We start from the raw sequence: 15,016 nt of genomic DNA on the forward strand, positions 1-15,016 counted from the left end.
TGGAGATTGCTTGCAGTTAATGAATTGAAAGCCCATATACTATGATGTGGGATTTTGTTATTCTGAATTTGGTGTTAATGGTGATGGCCCATAATAAATTATCAACCCACCTTTCTAGACAAATATACAAGAAAATAAAATGTCAAGGGGAAACTCGTGACCAAATTTATGGTGACAAAATTAGGTGGTATGTTTGACAAGTCTATTCGATATCATAAATATAAGGATGTTTGTTACGGGATAATTAAGTAGGTTATATTGTAGTAGTGCAATTTCTCATAGATATATCATGGTAACAAAATCACAATCATAACAACGATAACAGTTGAATGCATAAAAAATGAATTAAAACTTGCAAGGTGATCAAAATATCTAAATTTCGATTTTAATCAAACTGAAATTGAGAATTTGGTTTTTGTTAATTTTTGGAGTGAAACTCAGCTTCTTGACTTTTGTCATATTCTTAAAAGGAAATTATTCGATGTATACTTTTTTAAATTTCTTAATGAAGAATTTGAAAGTTTGTATAACAAAAGCTCAGTAAAACAAAACTGGATTTTCAAAAAAAATGACCATAAATATATGAAGTATTCGATATGATAAATTCATTCAAGATTAAAATTTCATAAGAGCATCAGCAGTGGCGGACGTCACCGCAGAATTCCCACCGGCGTGCGGGAATTCCGTGGCGGACGTCCGCCATTGTGCGTGGCATGCACGTATACGGAATTCCATCGAGAAATTCGCAGTTCCGCGGAATTCTGTGGGGAATTCCGTGCGGACGTCCGCCATTGCGTTGATTCCCGCACGGAATTCCCGTTTATTGCATTATTGTGGGAAGTCCGTCGAGAATTCCGCAGGGAATGACGTGGCAGTGCAGTGGGAAGTCCGTATGACGTGGCAGTGCAGTGGGAAGTCCGTATGACGTGGCAGGAGGTGTTTTTGGGAATTCCGCGAGGAATTCCGCCGGGAGCTCCGCGCCACTAGAGTAACCATCATTTGGTTTGCATGAGTTAATAACTGATTACTTATTACAAAGACGAATTTGTGCTCCGTAAATTCAACAAATGACCTTTATAACCTTTCAAACCCTAGCATTCAAAATACAATGCAGAATCTCTCATTTTAGTTCTCGCTGTTGTCGAGATACCAGAGAAAAAAATTTTGCTTCTACCTGCAAACCCTTGAGTAAGTGCTTCTCTTGCTTCCGTTTCCATATCTTCTCTTCATTTTATTTGGGTAGGCATCACCATATGGTAGTTTCGCGGTTTCGTTTTTAACATTGCAGTGTGCACGCAGTGGCATGTATTTTGCAGTCAGATGGTGTTGTTTTACAACCACATCTGAAGGTGTACGATGCTAATATATGTGTTTTACTATGATTGTTCTATTTTGTGGTCAGATGGTCAGAAGGTATCGATGGTGAAGAAACAATTGAGGGATAAAATAGGAATTCCTACTTCTTTGGTGTGGAGAACGCTTCATTTTATTAATTCGTAGCCTCACTCTTAGGGCATCAATAAAGCTAGGGGCCGGGCCGCAAAAAGCGAGTCCTGGCCCGGGCATTGCGTTGGACGAGCGGAAGTTGCGGCCTAGGCCGGTTCCGGGGTCCGGCTCGGGCTAGCGTTGGACGGTTCGGGACGGGCCGCAAACCCCAAAATTTATTTTTTTTCTTTTTTTTTTTATTTTTTTTGCCTATTTATACCCATTTCTTCAACATTCTTCCACCAATTTCTCAATTTCTATACTCTAAATTATTTCAATATTTTTTCTAGGACTTGTAAATTTTATTTTTAGGGTTTAATAATTTTTTTTCTAGGATTTTGTAATTTTTTTTCTAGGATTTGTTTTTTTCCGACTAAACAATAAATTTTCATGGTTTGAATTATTCAACGTATTGCATTTACGAATAAGATAGGTTGAAGTTGTGAATAGTGTCATTTATTAGTTGCGGCCCGGGTTGAGGCCTGCAAGGTTAGAGCAGTTGGGGTCTAGACCGCAACTATAAGAGAATGATGACGTGGAGGGGATTTGGGGCCTGAGATGTGGTTAATGATGCTCTAGATACGTAAACAGCAGCCGTACTCAAAATTACAACGTGCCTGCAGCAAAACCAAACGCTTGTAAGAGCACCCGCAATGCGGGCCGCCGGCGTTCCGCGTGCCGTTCCGCCGGAACGACTTTGCAGCGGAACGCGTTGCGGAGCATGGTTTCGTCGAGGTTTCGTTCCCATGCCGTGCCGGGTGCCGACGGCACGGTCTGTGCCGCCGCGCGCTTCGGCGACGTGGCTCTCCCCCGCGTCGTGCGTGACGCCCACTCGCCCGCGAGTGGGCGACGGCACGTGCTGACGCAATAATTATTTTTTTAAAAAAATTTCGATTTTATAAATTTTTTTTAACGGTATTATTACCGTTTTTTACCGTTTTTTTTTTTTTATTTTCTTATTCTATAAATACTCCTAATCCATCCTCATTTCACACACAACTACACATCTATTCTTCCTAAATCAACTTCATTTCCTCTCCAATTTTCATATTCAATCTCTTCACAAAATGTTCGGCGATGGCAACTACGGCGGCTCCGGTGGGTGGGATCTCAACGCGTTCGGCGATTGGGAGACCATGTACAACACACTTGGTGGTTCCGGTTCGTCGACGCCGGGCACCCAGGGGTCGGCGACGCCGGGTGGGTACCAACCACCCACTTTCGATGTGGATGCATACGCTCGACCCTCCGCCTCGCGACCTTCTCAGGGATTGTCCCAGATTCGGGAGGATATCTCCGTTGAACCCACCAAGGGAGGAGGCCGAGGCAGTGGAAGCTCGAGGGCTGTGTCTGAGGAGGCCGAGGAGGAGGAACCGGAGGATCTAGGCCGGCATCCGTACAGCAACGAAGAAACAAAGGCGGTGTACAACGCCTGGCTCACCGTCTCGTACGATCCCATCGTCGGGAATCAACAAGCCGCCAAGTGCTTCTGGGAAAAGGTCTGTGATGTCTACCACCAGACTAAGCCAAAAGGGGCCCGGAAGCGCAAATATACAATGCTCCGTGCTCACTTTGGCCGAGTCGACTTACAGGTCAAAAAATTCTGCGGCATCTACTCGGCCGAAGCGGCGCACTACCAAAGCGGAGCTTTGCGCGCCTTCCACCAGGACACCGGTCTACAGTTCAAATTTATTGATATTTGGCAGCTCGTCAAGGACCAGGAAATGTGGGCCGGCGGTGTCCGCTCCAGCTTGGGCTCAACCTCAAAGCGCACGAAGCACACGGCGAGCGGCAACTACTCGTCTGGTGACACCGGGGAGGGCAGCGAGGGTGAACCGCAGGTGTTTGCGGGTACGGCCAGCGAATACGGGGGATCCAGCCGTGGGCGCCGTCGGCCGCAAGGGACGAAGGCGGCTAGAGCGAGGAAGGGCCGAGGCGAATCAAGCCAGCCGGCCTCGGGATCGGGCTCGCGGGGAGGCTCGGACACACTTATGGTGGCGTACATGACCGCCACAATGGCGGACACTTCCCGTTTCTCGTACGCCCAATTCGCGGCCTGGTGGAACGGAATTGTGCATATGGCAGCACAACTTGGCCTTCCGACTCCCCCTCAACCTCGACCGCCTCCGTAGGATGATTAGCCGGCGGAGTAGTTTTTTTATTTTCCCACGTTTAATTGTGTGTTTTTTTATTTTTTTTTAAGTTTAAGTTGTAATTTTTTTTAATGTTGTGTGTTTTTTAATAAAGTGTGTTTGTTTTACTTGAATTGAGTTGGAAATAAAAATAAGAAATGAAATTGAATGAATAGTAATTTAAGGAACGGAGGATTGCAGGTTCCGTTTTTTAGTTAAGGAATGGAGTAAAAAATACAGTGAGGCCCATAAATAGCAGTTTAAGGAACGGTTTAGGAACGGTATAGAAACATCGTTGTGGATGGCCTAAGAGCATCCACAACCGTGCTCTTGCCAGCGGCACGGTTGTGGGCCCGGGCGGTACTATTCATGCCTGCTATCTGGCAAGAGCACAACACCCACAACTGTGCTCTTCCGCAAGGACGAGCACAATTAATATAAAATTCAATTACACAAAAACATTTCCATAATATTAAAATTCATTTAAAACCCACAATAAATATTACAAATGACAAATAAAATTAAACATTGCATAATTAAAATCCTAAAAATTAAAAATTACATAATTAAAATCCTAAAAATTAAAAATTACATAATTAAAATCCTAAAAATTAAAAATGACACTACTCGTTGCCGAATTTCGCCCACATGTGGTTGATTAGGTCTTCTTGTAGTCGGACAATTCTTCCACCTCCAATGCATGCAGTCAATGCTGCCAAGCATTCCGGGAAAGCCATGGACTGATTCATGAAGACGAAGCAACCGTTGGCAATCATCAGTGGTGATGAATGTGTTGATAGTTTGTATGAGAATTATGAATGAGAGATGAATGAGAGATGATTTGATGTGATAAATGGATGATGAATGTGTGTATTTATAGATGATTTTGGGGGAAAAAAAAATAAAAAAAAATCAAAAAAATTCAGAAAAAACGGGAAAAAAAACGGCCATATTTTTGGGATTTGGAAAATATATTTTTTTTTATTTTTTAGCATTATTTATAATTAAATACCGATTTTTAAAAATAAAAAATAAAAAAAAGTTTAAACACAACGGCTATGCCGTTGACGAATGGGAGCGCGCCACATGTGCGTCCGCTGGCACGGACGTGCTCGATACATCGAGCAGCGCCGTGCCAGCGGCGCGGCTGCAGCGGCGGCGGTCCTGCGCCTTGCCAACGGCGCGGACGGCGGTGACGTCTTTCGCCACCGCTGCGGATGCTCTAATGGCCTAATGAACCGATAAAATTAACTAACTGCAATATCGCTTCCACATTATAACGGGGAACATAAATACCGAAAGTACCCTTCAACTGCTCAGATTCCAACGTGGCCACTATCCACTCCAACGCACCGAATTCCTTTTCTACCCTTGTTCTAGAACTTCGTAGTGACAAAAAAATCTAATCCGCAAAAGAAAAATAAAATCGCACCGCCCAAAAAAAAAAAATATCTAATCGCCGCTGTTACTTCATCCGGCGGAGCCCCTTACCCGTTCAGCTCGCTCTTCAAGACCCCAGGTCGGATCGAGATTTCGCTCTCCGCGTCGGAATATGGGAGCTACAGGGCTTATTTAATAGATATATATCACTTTTATTTTCTCGATTTTTCGGAATTTTGCTTGGATTTCTAGGGATTTTGTTCGGTTTTGGTATTGGTCATTTGGTTTGAATTTTGAGCGAGGAGCATTCCGAACACTGCGATCTGAGTTTGAATTGTAGATACTGGTTATACGAGGCAAAGTTCCGGGTGTTTTTTTTTGGGTTTAAGGCTTTGGATCGGCGGTTAGGGTTTTGATTGTGGGTGTTGCTTGATTCTGGGCTGAGATTAGCTTTTTCCGGATTAGGTTTAGGGTTCTGAGGGATAGAGATATGGTTGGATCGGATAGTTTGAGCTCATTGCCTTCTCTGTCGCCTCCGCCGGCAGAGAAAAAGCAACCGCCAAAGCAGTGGGGAGTGACCAAGCCCTTGTCGCTAGCTGGGCCGATTGATGCCGATATTCAGAGGAACAAGGACTTGGAGAAGGTTTGTTGCATTCTGTGCTTGCTATCTGGCTTAAATTTGCCGTGGTTGCTGATAGTTTTGTGGGATTCTCATGAAATGGGGCTTTGTTTCTATTTGATTTTAGTTTTTGGTTGACTCGGGGCTTTACGAGAGTGCGGAAGAATCTGCCAAAAGGGAATCCGTTCTTGCGCTACTTAAGCAGGTACTGATGTAAATAAATGCTACTATTAATGCAGGTTTCAAATAATCTAATGTGCCCTGGATTATTTTCCATAGAACTATGTGATAGGAGTAGTATTAATTTTTTTCTCTAGAACAAGGTGTGCCGCACTGCCTTGTGCATTGTAACATTGAGAATTATAGTAAATGTAGTTGAATGGAATTTGGAGTGTAGTGGCTGTTTAAATCTCTGAATTGTATGTAAGGAAGGTTGCAGTAATGACTGTACTGGTGTACTTGTTTGATGATTCTGATCGATGCATAAACAGTTGCTCTGTTGTGGTAGATGTCCTCAGTGATAGTCTGATTGTTCTATTAATATTCTCTGACTAGCTTTTTGAGTTGTGTTTGAAGGCTTCAAATACTGGACTTGCTCTGTAGAGACCTTAGTAAACTTGAACTTGTGGTGTAATTTCGCTTGTATGGTTTGGGATATTAGCCTTATTAGTTGCAAACTGTAGTGGCTATTTCTCTGTGTTTGTTTCCTGACCACTGGCTAGAAGGTTGCTTGCCATCTAAAGTAGACTAAACTATGTACATATCAGTTAATGGTTCAGCTTTGCCAATGGACGGAAGTAGAGGTGCGTGTACTCAGCTTGTCGTCAAAAACAGATGGATTTCGTACTCCATTAAATAACTTAAATGAATCTAGTGAATTCCCAATCTGTTGTGCCTCCCATATGGTGCAATTATGGTCCTTGCATTTGGTCATCCGTAGAAGGAAAAGAAATGATATCCAGTTAAGAAAATTCCTTTTTATACTCTCTCCGTTCCATAGTAATAGAGTCATTTTGCCATTTTGGTACGTTTCATAGTAATAGAGTCATTTCCCTTTTTAGTAAAAGTCAACACATTTCTCCACACCTACTTTACTCTCTCTTAATTTATTCTCTCTTCATCTCTCTACCTTTTTCATTTTCCACTTTATTCTCCCTTTACTTAACTCAAACACAATTTTCTTAATCTCCGTGCCTAAAAGAAACGCTTCCATTACTATGGAACGGAGTGAGTAGTTGATTATAAGCACCGTAAGTTTATGCTAATTTAAAGCTTTCTTTTGAGCAATTTGATGCAGATTCATATGATCATTTCTATGGTTTGTTCTATCTATAATACGAGTACATTTTTTGTGTTATTGGATAGTGGTGTTGCTTGTAAATTATTCCCTCCGTTCCAGAAAGTTTGTCACATTTTTCCATTTCCGGCCGTCCCACAAAATTGTCACATCTCGCTTTTTACCATTTTTTGTTGTGGACCCTATATTCCACTAACTCATTCTCACTCAACATTTAATTAGGAGTATAAAACTAATATATAAAAGTATGACCCACACCCACTAATTTTTCAACTCACTTTCCGTTACATTTCTTAAAACCCTTGTCCGGTCTAAGTGTGACAAAATTTCTGGGACGGAGGGAGTAGTACCGTAAGTTAATGCACATAATCGGTAGTGTTCTTCATTCCAATTTTAACTTAATTGTATTCTTAATTTTCTATTGTAGATTGTGAAAGATTGGGTGAAAGAGCTTACTCGGTTGAGGGGATACACCGATCAAATGGTGGAAGATGCCAATGCTGTTATTTTTACTTTTGGTTCTTATAGACTTGGTGTAAGGAGCTTTTATACATAATTGGATTTTCCATCATTTACAGCATTTTATTTTGCTTTTCAGTTGAAGCCGGAGTATTTTCAGAAAGATTGAATCTCCTTACGTATCTTTTGAAGGGAAGTATTGAAGAAATTGTAACTTCTGAAAATGATTTTGAAAAATCTTGCAGCTTGCTTGAGGGGCTTTATAAATGTTGTACATGGTTTGGAAGGTTATAATATCTCAATTATAACTATTAGAGGATTGAATATTGATACACCGTAAAGTCCAATCTGGGATTGGAAGAAAACACTACCAAGATCTTAATTAAAATTATGCTGGCCGTGTCTGATGCATGTACAGTTGCTGCGTATGCAATGATTTATTGTTTTTTTTATTATGCATATGTTAGCTTTTTGAAAATCTAGATATTCTATAATGTAGATCTTGTTAGTGCTTTCTCTTATTTCAATTCAATTATTTTATAAATAGATCTTTCACTTGAGTATTTCAATGCAAATCTTGTGGCATCTAGTTTTGCTGCGATATTAATTTTGGTTTCTTTTACCAGGTACATGGCCCTGGTGCAGACATTGATACTTTGTGTATTGGACCATCCTATGTTAACCGGGAGGTAAAATGTGAAGATTTCCCTATTCTGGACTTGGTGTTTATATTAGTGTATTTGCTCATCAGAATATTTTGCTTACAGGAAGACTTCTTTTTTGTACTTCATAACATTTTGGCTAAGATGGAAGAAGTCTCTGAACTTCATCCAGTATCCGACGCTCACGTCCCTGTTATGAAATTCAAGCTTGATGGAATATCAATTGATCTTTTGTATGCAAGTATTTCACTCTTGGTCATTCCAGATGTGAGTTTTTTATTTTTTTTTCTTCAAAATAGTTGCAAAATTCTTCCCTGTGCATGCTTTTGCTACTACTGTTGTTCCACATATGATTCATTTTGCTTCCTAATGTCCAATACCCGACTTATTAGATCAGTAAGACAAGAGTGGTTCAGTTTGAAAAGTTTTGTTGATACTCTTATGCTGTTTTTACTATGTTATTGTGTCCAAAAATAGAGAAAATCTCAGTTACTTTTTCTCTGCATGCGACCAATGCTTACCTGCACTAGTTTATTTATTCTGATTTCTTTCATAGTTCATATTTGCTATCATAAGCTTAATTGTAAAATGAGCCAAAGAATTCTGCATTCAGCTAGTGTTGCATGCTCATCACACAGGCATAGTTGTACCCAACTTTTGAGTAAATTGGCTTGTTCTTACAATTTTACATTATTGATGTTAGTTTAATACGGCTGTATACAGGATTTGGACATCTCAAACATCTCTGTGCTGTATGACATAGACGAACCAACTGTTCGTAGTCTTAATGGATGCCGAGTAGCTGATCAAATTCTCAAACTTGTTCCAAATGTCAAGGTACCTATATTAGTAAAACATGAATGTGGTATACCCGTTGTTCTTGTTTTTATGAGTTTCCCTTTCCATGTCTGTTGCTTATTCTCGTATCTTATTACCATGCAATCTCAGAACTTCCGGATTACTCTGCAATGCCTAAAGTTCTGGGCTAAGAGACGTGGTGTTTATTCAAATGTAAGTTGTGTTTTCTGTAGAATACCTAATGCTGTACAATCTCTGTGAAAGAGTTGACGTATGCAATACATCCCTTTCCATTACAGGTGATGGGTTTTCTTGGTGGTGTGAACTGGGCAATTCTCGTTGCTCGGTTATGCCAGTTTTATCCAAAAGCAAATCCTAGCATGCTTGTTTCTCGTTTCTTCAGAGTGTATACGTTGTGGCGCTGGCCAAATCCTGTGATGCTTAGTGAAATTGAGGATAATGAACTTGGGTTCTCTGTGTGGGATCCTCGTAAGAATCCTTGGGATCGAAATCATCTCATGCCAATCATAACCCCTGCCTACCCATGCATGAACTCCAGTTACAATGTTTCATCCAGTACTCTTCGGGTTATTGCAGAACAGTTTCAGTTTGCCAAAGAGATCTGTGAGGTAGGATTTTGTTCAACTTTTTGATATTGACACTTTGCAGTGTCATAGTGGTCTTTTACGACTTCTGCATTGTAATCATTTGACTTTGATTTGCATCTACAGGATATTGAGCTGAATAAGCTGCAGTGGAATGCTTTATTTGAACAGTATTTATTCTTTGAGAGCTATAAAAATTATCTACAGGTCAACATCGTTGCTTCCGATCTTGATGACTTGCGTTCTTGGAGAGGTTGGGTTGAATCCCGTCTGAGACAGCTAACTTTGATGGTAATATCTCTCTTGCTTTGGTTTCCTAGAAGCCTTAACGTTCTGGTTACTTTTATCAAGGTTTTCTTCTCCTATTTTTGGTTTTCTTTGGACGCGTGCAGATAGAGCGGGATACGACTGGGAAGTTACAGTGTCATCCTTACCCACATGATTATGTTGATTCCTCAAAGCAGTGTGCTCATTGTGTCTTTTTCATGGGCTTACAAAGGAAGCAAGGGGAGGTTATTCAGGAAGGCCAACAGTTTGACATCCGTAAGACTGTTGATGAATTTAGACATCAAATAAACTCATACGTGTATTGGAAGCCCGGGATGGATATATATGTTTCTCATGTTCGTAGAAAGCAAATACCTTCTTATGTGTTTCCAGAGGGCTACAAACGAAGTCGACATACGAGATCATTGAGTCAGCAACAAGTTGATAAGAATTCTAGTGAAGGTAGTGAGGGCTGCAGGCCAGAATCTGCTGAGAGGATTCCAAAACGAAAGAAGGGCTGTGACGGATCAGAGGTGGAGGGAAGTCCTGAGAAAAGACCCTCCATTAGTCCTCAGAGGCAGGTTTCAGTCTCGCCGGAATTTATTTGTTCGAGAGATTCATTGAGTGGCAGTTGCTCTCCGCTGTTTGAAACAACAAAGGAGAAGCCATCGGTGATGGTAGAATCTCTCCTTGTGAATGAAATGGCAAAAGAAGTAGTTCCTGTGGTTACAAAGGATGTGAAAACCAGATCTAATAGAAATGACTTGCAGTTTGATGATTGTGATGAAGAGATGAATCCAAACTCAATACGGATGCAGTCAAACCAGGGGATGCATTGTGCAGAATTTTCTGATGCTAGCTACATCCCAAGTTCTGGCACTATTCAACATTTGAGCAGCAGTAATAGTATGGAGAATGATAATGAAGGATCTGCACTGGATAGATCAAGCGAAGATAACGCACAGCTGCTTATGTATAATGGATGTGAGAATGGTGCTTCTATTCTTGGGGATGGACTACGAGAGAGGTTAGAGGTTTTGGATATAAGTTTCTTTGTCCCTTTATTTTGATATGCATGAGCTATACTGTTCTGTGCTTGTATTTGATATATGTTTTACTACTATAACATTTTTTACATTTCTCCACACATTTGCTATTTACCATGTAGTACCATTTTGTGGAATTCTTGCCACTATTGAATTATTATGCTTTTTTTTGTTGTTTTATTTGCTTAACAGAATTGATGATCTTGTTTGGTTTGTTTTCATGAAGCCTAACGAAGCGCTTGCAATGGTTCTCAAATCTGGAGAGGGAGTTGGGTCCGAACCTGTTGAGAAGAACGTTGTGAGGCATGTTTATCACAATTTTAAAGTACATATACTTTTTTTATTACCACTATACAATACTGTCTTTATACTTCTTTGTCTTGGTTACTTTTGTCTATTAATGCAGCAACAGGCTGAGTCTCACTTCACCTGCCTGAATGTGACAAAGATAGGAAGGAGTCTCACTCCACCACCTGAATGAAGAAGATATGTACCTACCTGGATGGGTGTCACCTGACTGAAAGCCAGCAACTCGGGTAAGTACCGTATTCATTGCTGGCTTTCATATGTTTCTTAATCTTCCAGGGTGAAATCTTGAGAGGAAAACCGAGTAGCGTCAATTCAAGGAAACCCTGTAGACATTTTTACATTCTGTGTATAGTTTTCGAACTAAAGGGTTCCATGGTGCAAAAAGTAATGCCGTTTCTCGTCCAGAAAGAGATACGATCCTATACTGATTTCGTTAGCTATGCGAAGATATGTATTAAGTGGTTGTTGAAGGTTGTGATATATAATGATACCGTTAATGAGAGTGTGTGTTTGTATTGTCTAGGGAATTTTTTTACAAGGGTAGTAGGGTGGAGCATTTCATTGCTAGTCCATGAGGATTTCGATTCTGTTTTCTTGTAATCAAAATCTTTTAGACTTGAATCTGTATATCGCTAACATATGAAGATATGTTTCTTTATCTTTTACACACATCATTTTACCCATCACTTCTTGTTATTTATGTGTCATATTTGTTCAGTTTCAGTCAGTATGTTATAAACCAAAAATTCGTTCTTAATTTCCTTGCTATTGAATTTTATTGTGGTACAACATTCTCGATTCAATATTTTTTTGAATAAATGAGTCCTTTTCTATTTTGGCAAAAATTAACTCTTTAATCCATCTTATTTTAATATTTTTTTACTTTCTCTACTTGAACTAAAGACATTGAGAATTCTTTCGGTGCTTTCATTGAAAAATGAAGGGCGTTGTGTGAATTCTAATTGTTGTCACACCACAAAACATGATTATTGTTTGAATTTCATGAAACAGATTCTTGATTACTCTTCTTTTTGTAGTGGGTGAAAGCTGAACGAGCCCAGTAAAGGATGAATGAATCCAAGACAGAATTCTAGAATGGCAAAATTCAAAATTTGATAAAAATATTCAAAACCTGATGAAATATTCCTATAGAATTCTAAAGCATAGAAAAGGTGCAAGTTTTTTACATTTAAGGCTTAGAGTTTCACCTTCACTACAAAACCCAGGAAAGGGCAAACGTTTAAACAACATAATGAAGATTTCAGTTATAGTCTTCGACATATACAAGCGAATCCACAAAAACACAATACAAACGAGCGTCAGGCCTTTAAGATGTCGAAACTAAGCACAAAGGTAGACGTCCTCTCTACTCTTTGATGTTCACGGAGAGCTTCCCCTGTTTGCATCCATCTATAAAAACAAAATCGATCCGAAAATGGCTTCTTCAGAACCAAGGCGTGACATCTCACTTTCCTATTTTTTCTCAGGGCAAGAAAGGAGTTTGATATCAATAGAAACGGAAATAGGAAACTCACGAGACAATGTAGGCAATTTAGAACTTTTCAGCACGCGAAGCCTCTTCACCGTTGAGACGAACATGCTAAGAATAACAAAACATTCAAGAATACATCCAAGTAAGCATTTGAATCCCACTGGAAAAAAAAACATACCAAGTAGATATTTGGAATGTAACCACAAGCATTTTCAAGAGTCCATATCCATGTTGCAATGAGAAACATTACTACTCCTATATAGCAAGTATGCAGTCCTCTCATGCTATATAACTTAATAAAATCAAGCCGAATATAAGAGGAACAAACACAATAAACAAAACTTAAGGGACATAATTCATGGATGCAAAGATGCTTACTGCCAAGGAACATCCCCAACGAGCATCCTGTCGCCTTCATGATCCTCGTACACGAGGGTATATTCCCCGCTCCCGTCCAATAACCCTCCGATCATCTCCCCTCCCCCGCCCTCACCCGTGATCCCGCCATCGCAAGATTTCTTCTGCGCTGCAAATACATAAAACAACACAAGAATCAGACACTGTCCGTTCGAGCATTGCTCGAGGCAACACAGACAAGTTGGGCAAAATTTGATTGAGGGATACCTGCAATAAGGCCTCTGAAGAGCTCATCAACTGCATATGACAGCTTCTCATAGCTGTGGTATACCTTGAGATCAATTTTCCTCCCAATGGGGATACCATCCATGTTGATCTTCACAAAAGGAGTTCTTGAACCGTTTTCGACAGAATTCGAGACCTTGCTCGGAGCAACATCTGTTGAGTCTGAAGCTGGCTTTGAGGCAATATTTTTTCTGAATGATCGAATTGGAGGCCACCCCACCACTGAAGCAGGTGCAGTTCTATTGTTTGCATCATTAATAAAAGGATAGAGTTAATACACGATTCATAAATCACTGAATTAAAAGATCATGAGATATAATTGCCAAGAATCTTGAGAATTGGCAAGGGTTTGAGCCTTACACAGAAAGGGAAATCACAATAAATGAAGAAGGTAAAACAAAAATTGCCAAATGCAAGGACCACACAATAAACATGAACAAATAAATGCAGGGACAGATAAAAGAGAAAGGTGAAGAATATACTCTTTCACAAAAGGCAAAAAAAAAATACTAGTAGAAATAGGCAAAAGGGAAAGGGGCACCTTTTCTGAGCAGTGTTGTTCACAGCTGTATTTGCAGCTGAAAATGCCTTCTTTTCTGCTGCAGTCTGCTCTGCTGCTGCCCTATTGCTACAAGGCTGTGGGGATTCCTTGCTGACAGCAACCTGTCCCTGACCATGTTGAAGATGGAGGTATGAAGGATGGAGGTGGTGCTGCTGCCATGGAGATGGAGGCTTCAAGATTGTATTTTGAGGACAAGGGCTTGCTGGAAAGTAGCCTAGAGAGAGAAGCCTATCCCTTTCCCTCTCTCCACAAGCGGCGGTGTTGCTTTCTTTGACTGTCCATTCTCCCCCCGGTGGACCAAGCCTCAGCTCAAGCTTTCTCTCCTCTGAGATTCCATGGCTTCGTTCTTCTCCCCTTTTTGTTGCCCATTTCGGAATCAAATCAAACAGCTGAGGACACCCTTCATCTTCCCTTGAATAATCCCCCATCAAGAAAGAGATGTGTATGGCTATGTGAGAAGCTATGCAAACAAGAACACAATATAAAGATCGAAGCTTTAAAGGGAATGGAGAAAAGGGAGCATCCAAAGCTTAAACTAATGAGACCCCACAGGCTATCTTCTTCGAAGAGAGGAAGAGCAGAAGGAGAATTGTGGTTTAAGGACTTAGGACAAGAAGCAACCTTTTTGAAGGAAAGATAAAATGATGGAAAAGAAATGAAGCGGAAAGAGATGCAATAGAGAAATATGCTTTTATGCAGATCACTTTTGAGCGTGCTCAGTTTCAGCAATAGTGGGCTTTTTTTTCAATCATCACATCACCAATATTTTCTCTCTCTTGAAATCTTTTCACAATCAAGAAAAGAAGAGAGATAAACAAAGAGTGAGAGATTCCCTCCTCTTAAAGCAGCTCCAAAACTGGAAACGGAATTACCACAAAATACACGCAACCAACTATGTCACACACACTACAACAATGTCTGATGCAGCAAGCGAAAGCGTGCTGATTTTCACCTCCATAAAAATATAGTGACAAAAATTCCTTATACTTTACTTAATCAAGACTGCAACTTTATTACAAAACCATTCAAGATTAGTGGATTGGATGCATAATTGTGGTAAATTAAACAAGCCCTCTTAAGAGAGAGAGAGGGGATTGCATGATCCATATTTGCAGGCAGAGCAATAAAAACATGCAGATCCTATGATCTTGTCTGCTAGCTACTCCGTCCACAGCCCACTAGAGCTATGATACGGTGTGGCCACGGGCTACGGTATGGGGCAAAATAGTCAACCACTGAATTACAGCATCTTTTTTATCCA

The 15,016-nt window shown here is 40.4% G+C and overlaps 2 protein-coding genes across 4 annotated transcripts; one reads left to right on the plus strand and one right to left on the minus strand.

The window, feature by feature from the left end:
* The first annotated feature begins 5,014 nt into the window (after positions 1-5,014).
* On the plus strand, positions 5,015-11,724 carry LOC121771274 (nuclear poly(A) polymerase 4-like). 3 transcript variants are annotated; one of them, XM_042168056.1, is made up of 12 exons: positions 5,015-5,640; positions 5,744-5,821; positions 7,341-7,448; positions 7,999-8,061; positions 8,140-8,301; positions 8,758-8,871; positions 8,983-9,045; positions 9,132-9,461; positions 9,564-9,728; positions 9,830-10,731; positions 10,977-11,075; positions 11,157-11,724. In XM_042168056.1, exons 1-11 carry the CDS (start codon positions 5,488-5,490, stop codon positions 11,050-11,052), a joined length of 2,214 nt encoding a protein of 737 aa, XP_042023990.1. In that variant the 5' UTR covers positions 5,015-5,487; the 3' UTR covers positions 11,053-11,075; positions 11,157-11,724. The 3 variants fall into 3 exon arrangements, with proteins under 3 accessions (XP_042023990.1, XP_042023988.1, XP_042023989.1); XM_042168054.1 differs by having other exon boundaries at positions 10,977-11,053; XM_042168055.1 differs by having other exon boundaries at positions 10,977-11,053; positions 11,163-11,724.
* Positions 11,725-12,155: 431 nt separating this feature from the next.
* LOC121772480 (auxin-responsive protein IAA2-like) lies at positions 12,156-14,804 on the minus strand. Its single transcript, XM_042169606.1, has 5 exons — positions 13,735-14,804; positions 13,176-13,432; positions 12,930-13,077; positions 12,595-12,659; positions 12,156-12,469 (listed from the first exon to the last, which is right to left on the minus strand). The coding sequence occupies exons 1-5, from the start codon at positions 14,181-14,183 to the stop codon at positions 12,426-12,428; spliced, it is 963 nt and encodes a 320-aa protein (XP_042025540.1). The 5' UTR covers positions 14,184-14,804; the 3' UTR covers positions 12,156-12,425.
* Positions 14,805-15,016: the final 212 nt, after the last annotated feature.

The sequence above is a fragment of the Salvia splendens genome, chromosome 16 (genome assembly GCF_004379255.2).
Source record: "Salvia splendens isolate huo1 chromosome 16, SspV2, whole genome shotgun sequence".
In the NCBI taxonomy this organism is placed as follows: domain Eukaryota; kingdom Viridiplantae; phylum Streptophyta; class Magnoliopsida; order Lamiales; family Lamiaceae; genus Salvia; species Salvia splendens.

What these genes read in the sequence shown, in the direction of transcription:
- LOC121771274 (XM_042168056.1), top strand. Translation starts at nt 5,488, where the DNA reads ATGGTTGGATCGGATAGTTTGAGCTCATTGCCTTCTCTGTCGCCTCCG. An exon ending in GACGTGGTGTTTATTCAAAT is followed by an intron (nt 9,046 to 9,131) that starts GTAAGTTGTGTT and finishes TTTCCATTACAG; the next exon opens with GTGATGGGTTTTCTTGGTGG. An exon ending in GGGGATGGACTACGAGAGAG is followed by an intron (nt 10,732 to 10,976) that starts GTTAGAGGTTTT and finishes GTTTTCATGAAG; the next exon opens with CCTAACGAAGCGCTTGCAAT.
- LOC121772480 (XM_042169606.1), bottom strand. Translation starts at nt 14,183, where the DNA reads ATGGGGGATTATTCAAGGGAAGATGAAGGGTGTCCTCAGCTGTTTGAT. An exon ending in GTTGGGGATGTTCCTTGGCA is followed by an intron (nt 12,660 to 12,929) that starts GTAAGCATCTTT and finishes TGTTATTCTTAG; the next exon opens with CATGTTCGTCTCAACGGTGA. An exon ending in TAAATTGCCTACATTGTCTC is followed by an intron (nt 12,470 to 12,594) that starts GTGAGTTTCCTA and finishes TTGTTTTTATAG; the next exon opens with ATGGATGCAAACAGGGGAAG.